This window comes from Ascaphus truei, chromosome 10 (genome assembly GCF_040206685.1).
Source record: "Ascaphus truei isolate aAscTru1 chromosome 10, aAscTru1.hap1, whole genome shotgun sequence".
Lineage (NCBI taxonomy): Eukaryota > Metazoa > Chordata > Amphibia > Anura > Ascaphidae > Ascaphus > Ascaphus truei.
In genome coordinates, this window is record NC_134492.1 from 54,283,672 (window position 1) to 54,301,690 (window position 18,019).

The 18,019-nt window shown below is 45.6% G+C and overlaps 1 protein-coding gene across 21 annotated transcripts in view; it reads left to right on the forward strand.

The window, feature by feature from the left end:
• Positions 1-18,019, forward strand: part of LOC142503955 (complement factor H-like) — a 721,803-nt gene that overhangs the window by 382,684 nt on the left and 321,100 nt on the right. For 17 of the 21 annotated variants that reach the window (XM_075616940.1, XM_075616959.1, XM_075616939.1 and 14 more), the window contains 2 exons: positions 7,284-7,478; positions 11,351-11,675. The exons of 3 other annotated variants lie outside the window; for them this stretch is intronic. In XM_075616940.1, the coding sequence (XP_075473055.1) occupies positions 7,284-7,478; positions 11,351-11,367 (212 nt within the window). In that variant the 3' untranslated portion in view covers positions 11,368-11,675. Of the gene's footprint in view, positions 1-7,283; positions 7,479-11,350; positions 11,676-18,019 lie in introns of those variants that run through there. One more of the 21 variants, XM_075616946.1, reaches the window with a different exon arrangement.

Below are 18,019 nucleotides of genomic sequence, written 5' to 3' on the forward strand. Positions count from 1 at the left end.
TTAGCGTGTTCCTACGTCTGCGTCTAGTCTATCACATCCAAGGAGAACCCATCTATCGATATTAATGCAAAACTGAGGCGGCGTCCAACTCGGGGATGTTAACCTGTTCCAGCCAAGGGCCCCATACTTTTAGAAATTTAGTGCCAGAGTCGTTGACCCAACTCGTCAACTGTTCCATCTGGCAAACATGCCAAATTCTGTTCCTGATTTTGGGGACAATTGGGATCTCATTCTGCTTCCACAATGCCGCGATCTCACAACGGGTGGCGGTCGCAAAGTGCATGACCAGTTTGTGCGTCGTTCTAGACATGCCCTGGGGCCGCCTGCCCACTAGGAACAGCCACGGGTCCAGGGGGATCTCCAAGTCGAGCATCCCTTGCAGCCAATCTCGAATTTTTTCCCAAATCGGGACCACCCTTGGGCAAGACCACAGCATGTGTTTAAGGTCAGCTAATTCCCCGCATTGTTTGGGGCAAAGCGGCGAATAACCTCTGACAAATTTAGATAATTTGACCGGTTTATGGTACCACCGCATGAGGACTTTATATGCGTTCTCCTTCAATGTGACACATATTGAACTTTTCGCTGCAGTTTGCAATATGTATTTCCAGTCATCGTCCTCTAAAGTCTCCCCTAGCTCTGTCTCCCACTGTCATGTATCGTAGGCGGGGTGTGTCTATACTAGCCGGACAGACTACCTCCCTGTACATACGGGAAGTCAGTCCCCTTGCGTCCGTTGAAATTGAACACAGCCGTTCAAAATTCGTTCGTGCGGGTCGAATGGGAAATTTATTATAAAATGCCCTGACCTGGAGGAATCGAAATAACTCTGCATTTGGCAAATTTGATTCTTCCTTAAGCCAATCGAACGTCTTGATAGATTTTGTACCCTCCAGGTCAATTAATCGATTATACCCAGCTTGCGTCCATCTTATGAATTTATCACCAGCCAGCCCCGGAGCAAAATCCGGATTGCCCCAGAGGGGGGTCATCAGAGATTGTGGTGACGTTAAGTTCGCTTTTAGTTTTACTGTCTCCCAAACCGCTAAGGAGTTTGCTATTGCGCAGAGCGGCGTCCCAATGTCTTTTTTGCATTGTTTTGGTAACCAAATTAGCTTGTGTAGTGTAACTGGCTTGCAGCATTCTCTTTCTAGTTCCGTCCACCTTCTTTTTTTTGGATCTGCGTGCCATTGAATAATTTGGCTTAATTGTGCCGCTTTATAGTACGCCATCAGGCAAGGTACCGATAGTCCTCCTTGTACTATTGGTTTAGTAAGTAGATTTTTTGCGATTCGTGGGTTTTTTTTATTCCAAATAAATTGGATGATGTGAGCTTGAAGGGCATTGATCTCAGATTTAACCAGCGGTATTGGTAGGGTCTGAAACAGATATAGTAGCTTAGGCAGCATGTTCATTTTTATGCTACTGATCCTGCCAAACCACGATATCCCGTAGCCCGCCCAAACCCTAAGATCGTCCTTTAGCTTCTTCATCATCTTGGGGAAATTTGCCTTATATAAGGTATTATAATCCCTGGTGATATATACCCCTAGATATTTGATAGCGGAGGATTGCCACTTAAAATTAAAGTTTAGTTCTAGTAGTTTTTCAGTTGGTTTTGGCAGATTGATATTGAGCGCCTCTGACTTGGCCTGGTTAATTTTGAACCCTGAGACCGTGCCAAAGGTGCCCAGGATCTCAAAGACATTGGGCAGGGCTGTCAGTGGCTTAGAGATCGTTAGGATCACGTCGTCTGCATACAACGCAGCTTTATGGTGTTGACCCCCTGTCTGAATTCCTGATATATTGGGGTTTAACCTTATATGGGCTGCAAGGGGTTCAATACAGAGGGCAAAGAGTAATGGGGACAGTGGACAGCCCTGACGGGTCCCGCTCCGTATATTAAACAGTTCTGATGGGAAACCCTGGTGCCTTACTCTCGCAGTGGGTCCTGCGTATAGGGCCATTATGGCCTCCAGCAGATGGCCCCCAAACCCAAATACCCCCAGCGTCTCTCGTAGGTAGGCCCAAGTCAATACGATCAAATGCCTTCTCGGCATCCAGGCTTAACACCATTGACGGTATGTTTTTCTTTTTTGCCAAATCTATCAGATCTATTATCCGTCTGGTGTTATCTGCTGCCTGTCTGCCTGCAATAAAGCCTACTTGATCCGGGTGAATCAGACCCGGAAGGACGCAACCCACCCTGTTAGCTATGAGTTTGGAGAAGATTTTAATATCCGAATTAATCAGGGATATCGGCCGGTAGCTCTTGTAGTCTACCGGGTCCTTACCGGGTTTGTGGATCACTGAGATTGACGCTTGGAGCATCTGGGTCGGGAAGGGCTCTCCCTCCAGGATCCCATTAAATAGTTTCAACAAATGGGGGGCTAGGATCTTACAAAAAATTTTATAGTATAAATTGGAGTAGCCGTCGGGGCCCGGGGCCTTGGCTGGTTTAAGGGACTTAATTACCTCAGTTATCTCTTCCAAGGTGAAATCACTTTGTAAGGCCTCTTTCTCCACCCTGCCCAGGGTCGGGAGCTGCGCCTCCGACAGGAACCTCTTTAAGGTAGCTGAAGTTTTTGGGCTGTGGGTAACCTTATCTCCATCATACAGTGTAGCGTAATATTTCTGAAATGCTTCTACTATCTGTTTTGGATCGGAGGTAAGGTCACCCTGCTGTGTTCGAATTGTCACTATCCGGAAATTTGGAAGCTTGTTTCGGAGCTTATTGGCTAGTAAGGTATCTGGCCTGTTGGCTTTTTCATAAAATCTGCGTTTGGACCATGCTAACTCCTTCTCGGCCTGGGAGGATAACACCAAATTAAGGGCCGCTTTAGTATCAATTAGTTCTTGCCACGTGTTCCGGTTTTTGTCCGCGGAGTGTTGTGCAGTGAGGAGTGTTAGTTTCGCCTGCAGCTCTTTTATTTTAGAGGCTTTCTCTCGTTTCCGCTTACCGGCTATGCTCATAAGGAATCCCCTGAGAGTCGCCTTATGGGCTTCCCAGAGTGTGGCCTGCGACTGCACGCTTCCCTTGTTTTCTCTAAAGAAATCCTTTATCCGGTCCTTTATCGCCCTCTCTGTAGCAGGGTCTTTAAGGAGAAGCTCGTTGAGCTTCCAGTTTGCTCTGGGTCTGTCTAGGCCTGCTATCCTGCACCTCAGCTCGATAGGTGCGTGGTCGGACCACGAGATCTCGTGGATCGCTGTATGGCCCACCAGTGGGACCACTCTGCTTGACACTAGGAAGTAGTCTATTCGGCTGTATCTGTCATGAGGGTGCGAATAAAAAGTGTATTCTCGGGTCATGGGGTGTTGCTCTCTCCACACGTCCGTCAACTGACAGTCGTGAAGGCCCTTGCGGATGGTTATTAGGTCCAGTCTAGGGGTTGTGTTAATTTGAGTGCATCTGTCCAGGTCAGGGTCCATTGTGCGGTTTAGGTCGCCCGCGAGGAAAATACTTCCCTTAGCTAATTTATGTAATTTGGCAAAGAAGTATTCGAAGAAAGCGGGGTCGTGCTCACAGGGGGCATATACTGAAGCTAGAGTTACCTGTTGGTTTTGTATTGTGCCCGTTAAAATTAGGAATCTACCTTGTGGGTCTGCATATTGTTTGTCTATGGTCAGGGCAAGCCTATTGTGTGTAACTATTGCTACACCTCTTTTCTTGACATCTGCAGATGCCAAGTAAAACGTTCTATAGCCCTTATCTAGAAATTTTGGGTGGTTTAGGCGGGAGAAATGAGTTTCCTCTAGGAAAATAATATCGGCCTTTCTACGGTTATACTCTCTGAAGGCGATTCTGCGTTTAGTGGGACTATTGAACCCCTTTACATTATGTGAAATCATAATAATGTCACTACTCATCTGGGCGATGTTTTCTGGATCGTCTGCGTATCATCTGTTCTGGGGTATTTGATGTGGATATTCGACTTATCCTGCTGTGTCTCGTTCGGATATCCCTCCTTCTTGGTATCTGACATCGTCCGACCCCCTGTGTTCCACATCTGGATCTGTATGGACTGCCGCCCTCGGCCAGGGGGAAGCGACACATATAGGGGGGGGGAGGGTAACATGTAGACAGACAGAGAAAACAGTTATTAGAACAATGGTCACTTGACCTTGGTAACAGTACCGCGGCCTCGTGATCCTTGCCCCTGGGTTCCCGGCGGGGGAGAATTGACGCACACCCCCCTGGCGCCCCTTCCCTTCCCATGCCGCCCAACCCTCCCAGGGGACTTTGTCGGGGACCTCGGATGTTATCCAATGAGGCCCCGACATGGAGCTCATGCAGAGGACAGGACCGGCTTGAACCCCTCCGCCCGTCCCCGCTCTGGAAATGGTCTTCATAAAACAACGGAAAGTGTTAACTTTAATGCGTCAACTTAAGGCTGCACTAAACCCCTATTCCCTCCATAGAATTCCCTTGTTCTGGGCCCCATGTTTCTTCATAGTATGGGGGTCGTTAGGGTTTAATTTCCCCCCTCCCCCCTTTGCCCTCGCTGTGTATATTCCACCTTCCTGTGGACACGGACTCCCATATGTAACCTGGATTCTTCTTTGTGTGTCGTCTATTGGGCAGGCCGGATCATTACTCCTATTTGTTCGTGTCTAGTGTCCCTTAGGGCAGGAGGAGTATGGCCATTGTTTGCATCCCTGCCCCCCTAACCTCCACCTCGTCTTTCTTGTTCTCGATAACCTCCCCCTACAATCCTATCAACCTCCTTCCCCTTTGCTTTCTTAACCTAACTTATATCTCTCTTTTCATATCAGCCCGTGACTACTAGCCTTCCTTACTAAACACATTCACTTCCTATCACCTTCTGCGCTCTTCCCTGAATACTTTCTTGCATCTGCTACTTGCTATCACCCTCTGTCTACTTACTCTTCCCTCTCCTTCCAATCTCACTCCTATCTAAACTTACTTATCCCTTCTCACTTTCTATTTCCATCCCTCTCTGCTCTGACTTAGCCTCTATGGTCACTTCCTCCGTCCTTCTACCTTTCCCTCCTTCCCTTTTTTATCCTAATGCTATTTCGCTCCCTCCCCAACCCTTCTCTCCTACGTTCCCTTCCTTCCGATCTGTGTGCAATACGGAGCCTCCCCCTGCCCTTCGGGACATGTCTCTTCCTTTTGGTGTCCTGGTTAATTTGGTCCCCGGGGCACCGATCAGCAGTTCCTGTTGCTACTTATGTCTTTGCCCTTGCTGCCGGCGGCCTCCGGGTGGCGCCGCAGTATCTCAGGGCAGCCTCCGAGTCCCATCAGGTCCACGTCTCCTGATCGCCGCTCGTTCCTGGGCGCACTCCGTTTCCGCCTCCTCCAAGATGGCCGTCTCCTAGTCCCGCCCCTTCCGCTGACGTGCTTCCTTTGGCCGCCATCTTGGAATGGGCCGTCCTCGGGAGAAGATGTGTCTGCTGTTGCTCCTGCTGCCGCCCCCTTCGGCTGGGTATGTTTCCCGCCAGGTGAGCGCTTCCCGCCTACCTTGCTTCCGCGTTCTGCGGGTCATGCTGGAAGCCTTCCCTGCCTCCTTTTGGCCGCCATTGAGGGACCACGAGGTAAGTGTAGTTTCTCTTTGCAGGGAGTCTGGATATGGGGGTACCGGCCAGTCTGCTTCATCGCAATAGTCCGTAGGCTCGGGGGTATTTATTAACGGGAGTTCTTTAAACTTCTATTTGGGGCTGTGCAGTTTCATAACTTATAACGTATAACGTGCAACTTTGGTTTTTAATTGAGCAGCTTCGGATATCTGCTAGGATCCACTAGCTTAGCTAGTTCTTGCTAGGTTTGGGTCCTGGGCAGCCCTTTTCCTGGCTGTTTTCCCCGGTGTGGACCACGAGGGACCCGGGCTGGGCTCATCCGTCTCTTCCTCCATGGCCACCGGCCCTGTGCCCAGGCCCAGTTGTTGCAGGAATCTTGGGCCTTCTTCTGGGGACTTGATGTGAATCGGGCGGCCATTACGTAGGACCATGAGGCCGAAGGGAAAAGTCCAGCGGTAGCGGACCGCCTTCTCCCTCAGGGCCCTTGTTATCGGCCAAAGGTCTCTTCTGCGGGCTAGGGTGATGGGGGAGAGATCCTGGAAGACCAAGATCTTGGCTCCCTCAAATTCCAGGACAGGGGTATTGCGAGAGCATTTCAGTATTTCCTCCCTCGTGCGGTAGTAGTGCAGGCGAATTATGATATCTCGTGGGGGGTCCGCGGGCTGCGGTCTGGATCTGAGTGCCCGGTGACAGCGGTCCATGTGCAGTAGGTCTGCGGGGGACTCCGGGCATATATGCTGGAGCCATCTTGACACGAACTCTTCGCAGTCCCCCACAGACTCAGGGACCCCCCGGAGACGTACGTTATTGCGGCGGTCTCTATTCTCGGCATCCTCCTGCCGCTCCCGGAGCTCATTTATCTGGGCTTGGAGATCCCCTGTTTTTTTCGTGTTTTTTTGTGTTGCCCTCACATTTGCGTCCAACTGCACCTCGACGTCTTGGACTCGGGACCCTAGCGCCCCCACCTCCTTAACAAGAGCCCGGATCTCTGCCTGCAGGACTCCTTTTAAATCATTGTACAGCCGTTCGATATCGCAACGGCGAACTGGTAGGAGCCCTTGTTCCATCGGGTCTCCGTCTCCCTCTGATTCAGAGCCCGCGCAGGAGGGGAGGGCCGCCATCGCTGGCGCGCTGCGGAGTCTCCCTTCTCCAAAATACTCGGGGAGACCCTTCTTGTTAGGGGTCTTTGAAGTTTTCTTGGACATCCTGAGGTTACTGCTCTATCTCTGTATCTCTGTATCTCTGTATCTCTGTATCTCTGTATCTCTGTATCTCTGTTTCTATCTCTGTATCTCTATATCTAACTATCTATCTCTGTATCTATCTCTGTATCTATCTCTGTATCTATCTCTGTATCTATCTATCTAAGGTAGTCACAATTATTACATTGTGTACAGTATATTGTGGTTGTTTGTCGATTTGTGTTTTATATTTTCACCTGTAAATATTCACACTTTTTTAATTATGAATAACCATTTTCTAAAGTATATTAAGTAAAAGTTATATTTTATGTCTAATCCTGATCTATTAGGATATCGGTGACCAACTAACTACAGTGAATGATTTGTTCAAGCGGAGGGCACCACGGATAGGGTTTCTTTGTCTGTCTTTTCTTTTGACATCTGATAAATTAATTTAAAATATTATTATAACGTTTATTTCTTTTATATCACTGTGTGGCCTTTCTTAGCGTTTTCTCCTTTCAGTACAGTAGGTAGGAGCAACATTGTACTTTCATTTTACAGATGCCTGTTATATAAACCAGGAAATTCTTGATAAACATAATTTAGAATTATCCACGAGCCAGCAACATAGAAAATATTTTGCAAGTTCAACGGAAATTACATTTACATGCAAACCTGGATATGCAAAAAATAATAAAACAATTACAAAGAAATGCATAAAAGGGGTTATTATGTATCCTGAAATTCACTGTAGATGTAAGTATAGTTTTTATTCACCAATCCTTTACGTCTAGGTTAACATTTATTATTTACAAAACGGTCACAACGGCGTTTGCAATTTTTTTTTTAAATGTTTCCGTTTTGCCAGACAAGTCTAAAAAAAAATAAATAAATCACAAAATCTGTCAAAAACGCTGCAGGAATGGGCAAAATGTCACAAACTTAGAGATCGAGAGCAAGCGTCCTAGTTTCTAGAGTGAAAATTGACTTACAGATCTAGCAGACGTTATTGCACCCGTTAACGCCTTGTATTGTGTTAACCGTGGCTCATTATTTAACAGTAAAGCTGTAGAAAAGAATGCTATAACACGTGTTATTTTGTGCATGAACTCACTAATGGGGATGATAATGTCTGTTACAGCTAAATCTGTCTCCCAGAACACTCATCTATACAACATGTGGAGAGATATCTGTCAGCACGCCTGAGATACATGGGAAATAATCGCATTTAAATATGTAAATTTGTATACGCACATAGCATTATTTCCCTCATATGTGAGGTGTGGTCACAGGGATCTCCCCACGTGTTATGTACATGTCCTCTCTCACCTCTGCCCCTATTTCAGGGTCTGGAGCAACGTTTCTCATTTTGATCAAATAGAAAAAAATTTGCACATTTTTCAGCACAAAACCAAGTGTCAATTTTATTTTGTCTGCAAAGTGCTGCAAATATTTGCACATCTCTAGTTCATACATCAAGTGAAAAAATAAGTGTCATTTTATTTACTTTCCAGCCTTTCATGAACATTTATTCCAAGGAACTATTGACTGTACAGCACCACATACTAATAAATAATCACTTGTGTTATAATTAGGAACGCTCTCAATATGAGGGTGTAGGAGCTGCATGGAAGATCTTGCAAGCAGAGGTGGTAGGTTATAATATTGAAATTAAGGGGGGAAAAGACTCTTCAGAATACACTCTATTTAAAACAAAATAAAAACGATAATTTGGACAGAAATTGAGATGTGCGTCTATTTTTCAAATGCATAAAGTAGGTTTCCCAGCATAGAAAGTCCGGGGAATGGGATGAATAGAAGCAGCTGGAAAATAAGGGTAATTTAGTCCAAAAAATTATTATGCCAAATAGAGACGCAGAGGATTAGAAGTTGCAAACCCACAGCCACTGAGGAAAACCTGGCATTTTATAACGTCTTAGATCAGATGGATATTTGTTTATTGAATTCCATAGCGAATATATTGTTCATATGGTATTAAAGTCATTATAAATCAGTAACATCTTATTCTTACCGCTCCCCCTCATTAATCAGAATAAACATTGCTATACACATTAGAACATACTGTATTTACTCCTTTACTCATGAAAATGAATAAGCCCCGAAGTATAGTGATGTTGAGAATATGCAGGTATTCCCAGGCCTGGAAGTGCCTTATCCCCAAGAAAATGAGAAGTGGAAGTGGCGTTGGCACACAGACGCTTGTCACACCGGTCACACTGATTATGTGATGCCAACCAAATCAGCCTCCTCACCCTCAGCCATCAGTAGCTTCTGCCTCATTATTACCAGAGTACTAGAGGGGTTTAGAAGATGTTTGGGGGGTAATTAGCTTTAGTTTTGAAAAAAGCTTGTGGCCCCAGGGTTTGTAGTAGGGTAATTTTGGAGCATAATTGAGGCAAAGAGCGTTACTTTTCGCTTGTATCTCTGTGTCACCGTATCAAAGACTTTACAGCAACTTTTGTACCATGTCCAAAGGATTGACATTTTGGTTCTTACATCGTGACAAAGTTCTGTGTTAGGACCGAAACACTGATCCTTTGAATAAAGCTACATTTGATTAGGCCATGGTTAGACCATAATATGGCCATGGTTTGGCCATAATATGGCCATGGTTTTCCACTATGGCAATGAATGGGCAAGCTAAAAAAAGTCACAAAATAAAACACATGACATTTAAATATAAACAAGCATTTAACAATAAAGCCATTGATTGTGACTGTGGTAAACCATGCCCACAATATGGGCATCGATTGCCACACTGACAATGAATGAGCAAGCAAAAAAAAAGCATAACACAAAATACAATACATTACAATTAATAAATAAAAACGTTTGGCAAACATATGCATTGCTTGTCACTGTGACTATACCCAAATGTATATGCCCTAAATGGGCATAGATAAGCACATTGGCAGTCAATGGGCAAACTATAAAAAAACACACAATTAAATAACATACAATCAATGTGTTTCTTACCTTTGTTTTCTTCACCCTCCAAATCCTACTCCAGCTGCAACCTCTTGACCCTCTACACAATGCTCCTCAACAGCCGTGGGTGGTTAGGCCTCCCGGGTGGGTGGTTTATTTTTATTACATATATTGGAAGCAGGGGATCTCCGGACCTAATATTAATGTGTGACACACCTGGAAACGCCCGGCTTCAATCCGATGCAGTAAAAATATTTTTTTCATCTAAGTCCTACTGCTATTCCCATCCAGCCACCCTTGGGGTGGTGAGATAAGATCTGCGAGTTGCTCTCTAGCTTCAGCCTCGATGATCTCATTGAAACTAATAGAAGAGCGTGATTTCAAAAAAATGCGAGTTGGAGCACTACAGTATCGCTTGGGAAGGAGCACTTCCTGAATGAATTTGGCATGCTATCTAAGCTTTCTGAATAGCTACCATGCCAAATGCGAGAAGTGCTCAAAATCTTGTCAACGTTTATAGAATAGGCCCCTTAATGTCCATCTTTCATACCCTGGTGCTATGGGGGTATAGACACTTAATGTCCCTCTTTCATAGCCTGGTACAATGGGGGTACAGTCACTTAATGTCCATCATTCATACCGTGGTACAATTGGGGTACAGGCACATAATGTCCATCTTTCATAGCCTGGTGCAATGGGGGTACCGACACGTCATGTCCATCTTTCAGTTTAGAAAAGAAAAATGAGAATTGTCTATAGATTATAAAGACAGTAACGGTGCAGGATTCTCTGTGGTTATATGAAAATAGGATTAAAGTGTGTGACTACTGTTCGCCCGGTCTGATCTCTGAATCAGCTAACAGTGATTGGTGAGTTTTGTTAGCACTGCATCCTCCTTTTCACCCGATGCTTTTATAAGAACATGTCCGACTTGTATTTGAAATACATTTTATCTTTATTATTATACATTGGGTCATAAGCTCCCCCATTCTCCCCTTCTGGAATGAATACTGTATATGGGGTGGAAACATACTCTATGCTCCAAATTACCTTAGTATTAACCTCTATGTGATCTTGTTTTTTTCTCTTCCTTGGGGTGGAATTAGAAAGATGCACATCAAGGTATATTTCCTGGTAGAATATGTTAGAAAACAATATATTAAGAAATAAAAGGCGTTCTATCACAGAGGTCTGCCCGCTGCCTATGTGGGGGGGAAATGTCAGCCATTTCAAAAGTGTAAGAATGAATGTAGGAAGCATGAAGACTTGGTAATGGCAACAGAAATGTGTTTCAGAGATTGCATTACTGACGTGAGATGTTTTTACTAGATTGCAAACTCACAGAAATTTCAGGAAATAAGCGAGTTCGCCCCCAATACATTGCCAGTCATGGGACACGCATTTTTTTTAACAAAAGTCAAGAAAACTTGAGAAAAATAGAAACATTTCACAACTTTCACAATTAAAAAAAAGATTTGGAAATAAAGATGGAAATGTCGCACCCTTTTTCTCTTTAAACCCCCCGCCCCTCCCCCCATGCACAAAATGTTCCAGAATTTGTGGAATTCATACAAAATCACCAAAATGTTTGCAGACTAAAACCAGTTCATCCATCTTTAGGCTACATGTGTAAATTATATAACATCACTAATTACTGTATTTTCTTTCCATCTTCCTAGTGGGGACTTCAGTCTGAAGAGACAAGAAAATCAATTGTCTGAAATTCTTTAATGCCGCATTATTATATTAACATCCTACATACATAATAAAGAAATTGTTTATTTGTGATCATATCAGATCTGAGTGGAAGATTCTCACAAGGTCACAAAGTCTTCTGTATTTTTATTTGCTTTTTTTTAAATCGAAATTGGAAAAAGATTTTCTCTAAATGATCATTCTCTTCTGTAATGCGATTGTCATAACATCAAACTATGCATCTAATGTCAATTATACACGATGTTTCCTTCAGCATAAAGAGAAATAAATATACTTTAAAGAAGAAAACCTGCTCAATGTTTGTTTTGTATGTAATGTCTTTGAACAGTATTCACATCACATGTAAATAATAAGAAACTAAAATAATTGTACAAATAAAGTAAACAAGAGAAAGAGATGGGGGAGCACAGGTGGAAGGGTGAAATGGAACAAAATATGGTTCAGGTGTGTTGAACCCTGAAGCAATGACAATGGGGTTTTGAAGTGTGTATTAAATGTTAACACTCACACGGCCTTGTGCAAATGCTGTCGCATCAAGGTTTCTTTTGGTCTTCTCCTCTCTGTCTTGTGGAGTAGTTCTTCACTCTGCGTCTGCAGACTTCTTCTCCTTCTTCTTTGGTGTAGTATCACCCTCGGGATAAACGAATAAACATATAAGCAGAATACATTAACAGTATTATAATGTCCCAAGGGATACAAACAGGGTTAAGATATACTACAAACACTCACACGGGCAGGTGTGAGTGCACTCTTTGGGGAGGCTTCTTTGGACTCCAGAAAACGATTCAGCCTCTCCAATAGAGTTTAGAAGGTCTGTAATAAAACCCAAAAATAAGGCATGAAATGGGAGGTTTAAAATAGGGTACTACTACTCACACGGCCAAGTGTGAGCACACACTTGGAATGGTATCTTTGTTGCTCCTCCTGTAGTCCCCGGATCGAAATTCAAAGCAGGATAGGGTGATGAATTCTCGCTCCAGAGTGGTAAGTAAAGGTCTTGAACCCAAAAGGTAAAAGCAATAATAATTTTGTGTATAAAACAATACACAAAAAAGCACCGCTGACTCAACAAGTGAGCCACTCCCGACGGTGGTCTCAGGCGAGTGAGCTGAAGAATAAATTTCTTGATCGACAGTATTCAGAGGAATTGCTCTCTCAGGCCATGTCACAGGTTCATGATATCGATAGGGCTAACCTTCTAGAGTACAAGAAGGACAAGGGTGATTCTAATTCTAATAATGTGGTCTCCTTTGTAACACAATATAATTCTATGGCTCCTTACATTAAGAAAGTTTTGTGCAATCATTGGCCGATCCTTTTAAGAGACCCAGTTTTGGCCCAAATTTTACCTCCAAACCCAGCGGTTATTTTTAGGAAGGCCCCGAACTTGCAATCTAGATTGGCTCCTACATGTCCTAATCTATCTAAAAAGTCTGTTTTGGAGAGAAATCCTAAAGGTTTTTTTCCTTGCAGTAATTGTACTGCTTGTAAGTACAGCTCCAAACAAAGTACGTTTAGCTCTAACGTTACTGGTCGGATATATGATATACGTTCATTCATTGATTGTCATTCTGTATTTGTAATTTACTTATTGCAGTGCCCGTGCGGGCTGCAATATGTAGGCCGCACGGGGAGGTCTTACCAGAGACGTATATACGAACACATATACAACATCAAAAGAGGTCTCACTACACATAGTGTGTCCCATCATTTTTTAACCCATCATCAGCAGAACCCCATTGGTTTAAAAAGTCAGGCCATTGAAAGTTATCCTGGTAATTGGAGAGGGGGAGATAAAATTAACGGTATAAGCAAGTCATATTAGATATATGAACTTAAAACGCTATCCCCCAATGGTCTTAACATCGAATTCGATTTAGCTGCATTTTTGGTTAAATGATGTGTATGTGACACCTAGTTGTTGTTCACTCTTTTGCTGCTTGTTGTTTATTGGTATTGGTATTCTTCCATGTTTGTCTCTTGCTATATGCAATCCTATGAGTGTATGTGTGTACTGTTTCTTTAAGAGCTGGTTTTCTATTTGCTCTTCATTTTTTATTTCTATTTATTTGTTTTAATTTTCTATAGTATATGTATGTTTTGTGCACTGATATTAGTCTGCTTATATATGAATGTGTTTTAATATTGTGTTTTTAGGCAATTTGTCAATTAGTGTTTTAGTATAAATGTACTGTCACTTTTACATGTCCCATCATGCCCCTGACGAAGTGACTGACGTCACGAAACGCGTAGGGTGGACTATTACTTTTGGCAAGGTCTATTTGGCTTCCATCTCCTGTATTTGCTTTCCCTCCCCCCCTAGCTCTGGCTGTCTAAGTGCTTGGCACTCGCGAGCTTCCCTCCCTTGTCCCGGCTCACAGCAGTGACGTCACATGGTATCGCGAGACCTTAGGTCCGCGTGACGGTCCCAGTGAGGCCTTTGGCGGCTTTGAGCTCTGGTGCTCTTCCATCTATGAGCAGACGTGCGTCCGAGGACTAGTGAGGCGGCTGGCGGTGTGGTACCACAGGAGTGGCGCTTCCCTGCGGTGCAGCAGCACATTGACGGTGCAGTGGATCCATCTTCTACTCAGGCCACGGAGGGTTGTGTGACTGCAATACAGGCTCTTATAATTCAGCATTGCTGTAAGTAGGGTTTCAGTTTTAGCCCTACTGGATGCCATCACTTTATTAGTGTGTCCCTGCCCAACAAACATTTGTTTGTTGTTTTTATGTGTATTTTTTAATCATATATTAAACTGCTGTCTATATTTGTATACTATATCAGTGATTTGTTGTTTGTATTTAGTTGCACTATGATCTTTTTTCTCTTTTTTTCTTCTCTTTTATGTTGTGGTCTTACATGTTTGTTTGTTTGTTTGAGATTGCTTTGAGGATACTTCCATGGAACTCATCCCAACCCTTTGAATTGGACTACATTTGGTCAGATTTCCATTTCATTTTGGCACCGGTTTATTTTTATTAATTGTGTATTTTTTGGTTTGTGTCACCTATTTTTCCTGGCAGCCTTGGCCTTAATATTTTAGGAGTTTACATATATGCATTAGTTGTTTAAATTGACACTAATTTTTGTATTTTTTGCAATAGCGCTGTTCCCACTGCCCTTCCCCTTTTTCCACACACTTGGAATGGTATCTTTGTTGCTCCTCCTGTAGTCCCGGATCGAAATTCAAAGCAGGATAGGGTGATGAATTCTCGCTCCAGAGTGGTAAGTAAAGGTCTTGAACCCAAAAGGTAAAAGCAATAATAATTTTGTGTATAAAACAATACACAAAAAAGCACCACTGACTCAACAAGTGAGCCACTCCCGACGGTGGCTGCAAAGGTTCAAAACATTGGTCCTGCACTATACTCCCTACAGACTGGCTTTTTTATCTGCTACAGCGCGGCTCATACGGCTCATCCTCATAGGGATGAGGTTTTCAGTGAGACAGGGGAATTTGAGCTCAGAGTTTGCAACGGAGGCGTGGCCACGCCCCCGCCGGCGGTTCAGCCAATGAGGACGAACCAGCCACGTGATGTCATGGCCACGCCCCTGCAAACCCACCACCATGCCCCCTCCCGTCGTAAACGCTCCCTCTCTCCCAGGACCGCTGGGCGCGCGTGCTACAGTGCTGACTGGGACCGCAGCCTAAGGTGTTCAATACGAAGTCGGTTGCTTGAAGGAGCGATGAAAGAAGCTCCAAAATAGATATTTAAATGGAATGCTCTTTTTAACCTGTTTATCTCAGCGTTTATGGTTTAAGATATAGTACATTATGTATTTAGGAAAAGAAATGACAGACAGGCGCACTAAGGGACAATGAATCTTTAATGATAAAAATATATCACGATTTATGGGAATACCAAAAAGCAAACAAACCAAAACAAAAATGACAAATAAAGAATTAAAACGGGGGTTAAAAACTGTCTTTCACCAACATACGGCGGAGGGATGAGGCAGGACAATACCGCATCCACACTAGTACAAAGAAAGGATCCGGAACCGATCTATGAACATACCCAGCCAGGCAAGTAGAAGCGAAGAGCCCTGCACAACCTCCGCCTGCAAACTCCGCGGGAACAGTCTCACGTAACAATCTACGCGTTTCGCACGTAGTGCTTCGTTAGGAGGTCACGTGATGACGCTGTCCCTGGGGTTAAATAACGAACCGCAGTCAATGAATACCTAGTGCATAGCAATTGAAAACACTCAGCTACAATCATGCATTCAGATCTCCCAATTGCTACACGAATAGCCGAAGCCACAATCTCTAATTGAAATTAGACCCCATTAGGGTAACTGTGTCCTGTGTGTTTACATAATACAAAAATCACAATTTAACATCTGTAAACCTTTTAAGTTTAAAAATCCATAACATGTAACACTCTAAAAACTCATATTAAAAGCCATCCTTTACATAAAGCAATAATAAAAACTCATTTGAATAAAAAGACAGTGAAATGACCCTTAATAAATTATCATAAAATATAATGTAATGACCAACTTGTATTCTATACTTTAAGGAAAGGAACCAATTCTATATAATCATTTAATCCCTGAGGGTGTCTGGATTGCATAGTATATATCCAGTATTGTTCCCTTCTACTTAAACGTAGTTCCCTGTTACCTAAATGCTTGTCTGCAGTAATAACTTCAATACCCATAAAGGATATTCCACTAGGGTCACACTGATGACAATTTTTAAAAGGTGGGTTAAAGGCATATTTTTATCAATTAAGTTTTGCACATTTTTAATATTTCTCATGTGTTCCATAACTCAAATTTTCATACTTGTTTTGGTTTTACCAGTGTATTGAAACCCAAATTTACATTGAAGCAAATAAACCACATAATTCACATGGGCCATTGACTATGCGCATGCTCATTTATACATTAGTACTACTTACCACGCCACGGGGGGGGGGAGCGCGAGTAACGGGGAACAGGGGGGGGGGCGAGCCAAAAGACACAGGGAACAGGGGGGGGAAGTCACGGGGAGGGGGGGGGGCAAGTCACGGAGAATGGGGGGGGGGGCACCAGCCGAACCAGCAGGGGGGGGACGCACGGAGGGGGGGGGGGACATGCACATACATTAATTATGACAATACATATGCCCACTGCTCTCCACCCCGTCCCACACTCCCTTTCCCCCCCACACCCCTTCCCCCCCCACTCCCCTTCTCCCCCCCACTCTGCTTCTCCCCCCCCCACTCCCCTTCCCCCCCCCCACTCCCCTTCTCCCCCGCCCACTCCCCTTCTCCCCCCCCACTCCCCTTTCCCCCCCGCTCCCCTTTCCCCCCCACTCCCCTTCCCCCCCCGCTCCCCTTTCCCCCACCACTACCCTTTCTCCCCCCCGCTCCTCTTTCTCCCCCCTGCTCCCCTTTCCCCCCCCGCTCCCCTTTCTCCCCCCCCACTCCCCTTTCTCCCCCCCTGCACCCCTTTCTCCCCCCCTGCTCCCCTTTCTCCCCCCCCCGCTCCCCTTTCTCCCCCCCCCGCTCCCCTTTTACCTCCGCTCCCCTTATACCCCCTCCGCCCCCCTTGCCCCCCTCCTCCTCCCCTTCCCCCCTCCTCCTCCCCTTCCCCCCTCCTCCCCTTCTCCCCTCCTCCTCCCCTTCCCCCCTCCTCCTCCCCTTCCCCCCCTCCTCTCCTTCCCTCCCTCCTCCTCCCCTTCCCCCTCCTCCTCCCCTTCCCCCCTCCTCCTCCCCTTCCCCCCTCCTTCTCCCCTTCCCCCCCTCCTCCTCCCCTTCCCCCCCTCCTCCTCCCCTTCCCCCCCTCCTCCTCCCCTTCTCCCCCTCCTCCTCCCCTTCCCCCCTCCTCCCCTTCCCCCCTCCTCCCCTTCCCCTCCTTCCCTCCCTCCTCCTCCCCTTCCCCCCCTCCGCCTCCCCTTCCCCCTCTCCTCCCCTTCCCCTTCCCTCCTCCCCTTCCCCTTCCCCCCTCCTCTTCCCCTTCCCCCCTCCTCTTCCCCCTCCTCCTCCCCTTCCCCCTCTCCTCCTCCCCTTTCCCTCCCCCCTCCTCCCCTTTCCCTCCCCCCTCCTCCCCTTTCCCTCTCCCTCCTCCCCTTTCCCTCCCCTTTCCCACCCCCTTCCCCCCTCCCACCCCCTTCCACCCCTTCCCACCACCTTCGCCTTCCTGCCCGCCTTCCTGCCTCCCCGCCTCTGCTTTCGCGCCCACCCGCCTCTGCCTTTCACCCGCCCTTACTCCGCCCGTCCTCTGCCTTTCACCCACCGCCTCACAGCCGCTGCATGCACTCAACAGACACCCGCCACACTCGACACATACCTGCCGCGACACACACCTGCTGACTCCCGCCCCTAAGCACCGACATCACTGACCCACCGCCTCACACCCTAGCAGGCCCCCGACTCACAGACAGCACTCACAACCCACGCGCCACCTGCCGCCTCACACCCTAGCAGGACCCCCACTCACAGACAGCACTCACAACCCATGTGCCACCCGCCGCCTCACACCCTAGCAGGACACACGCCTCACATTTTTACATCTGTTATGTCACCAAAATATACATTGTACTGTGGTGTGTTTACAATAAAACATTTTTAAACAACATCGTATTACATTTTATTCCATCTTTCTTTTCAATATTATTATCCAACCTTTGCAACAAATACTC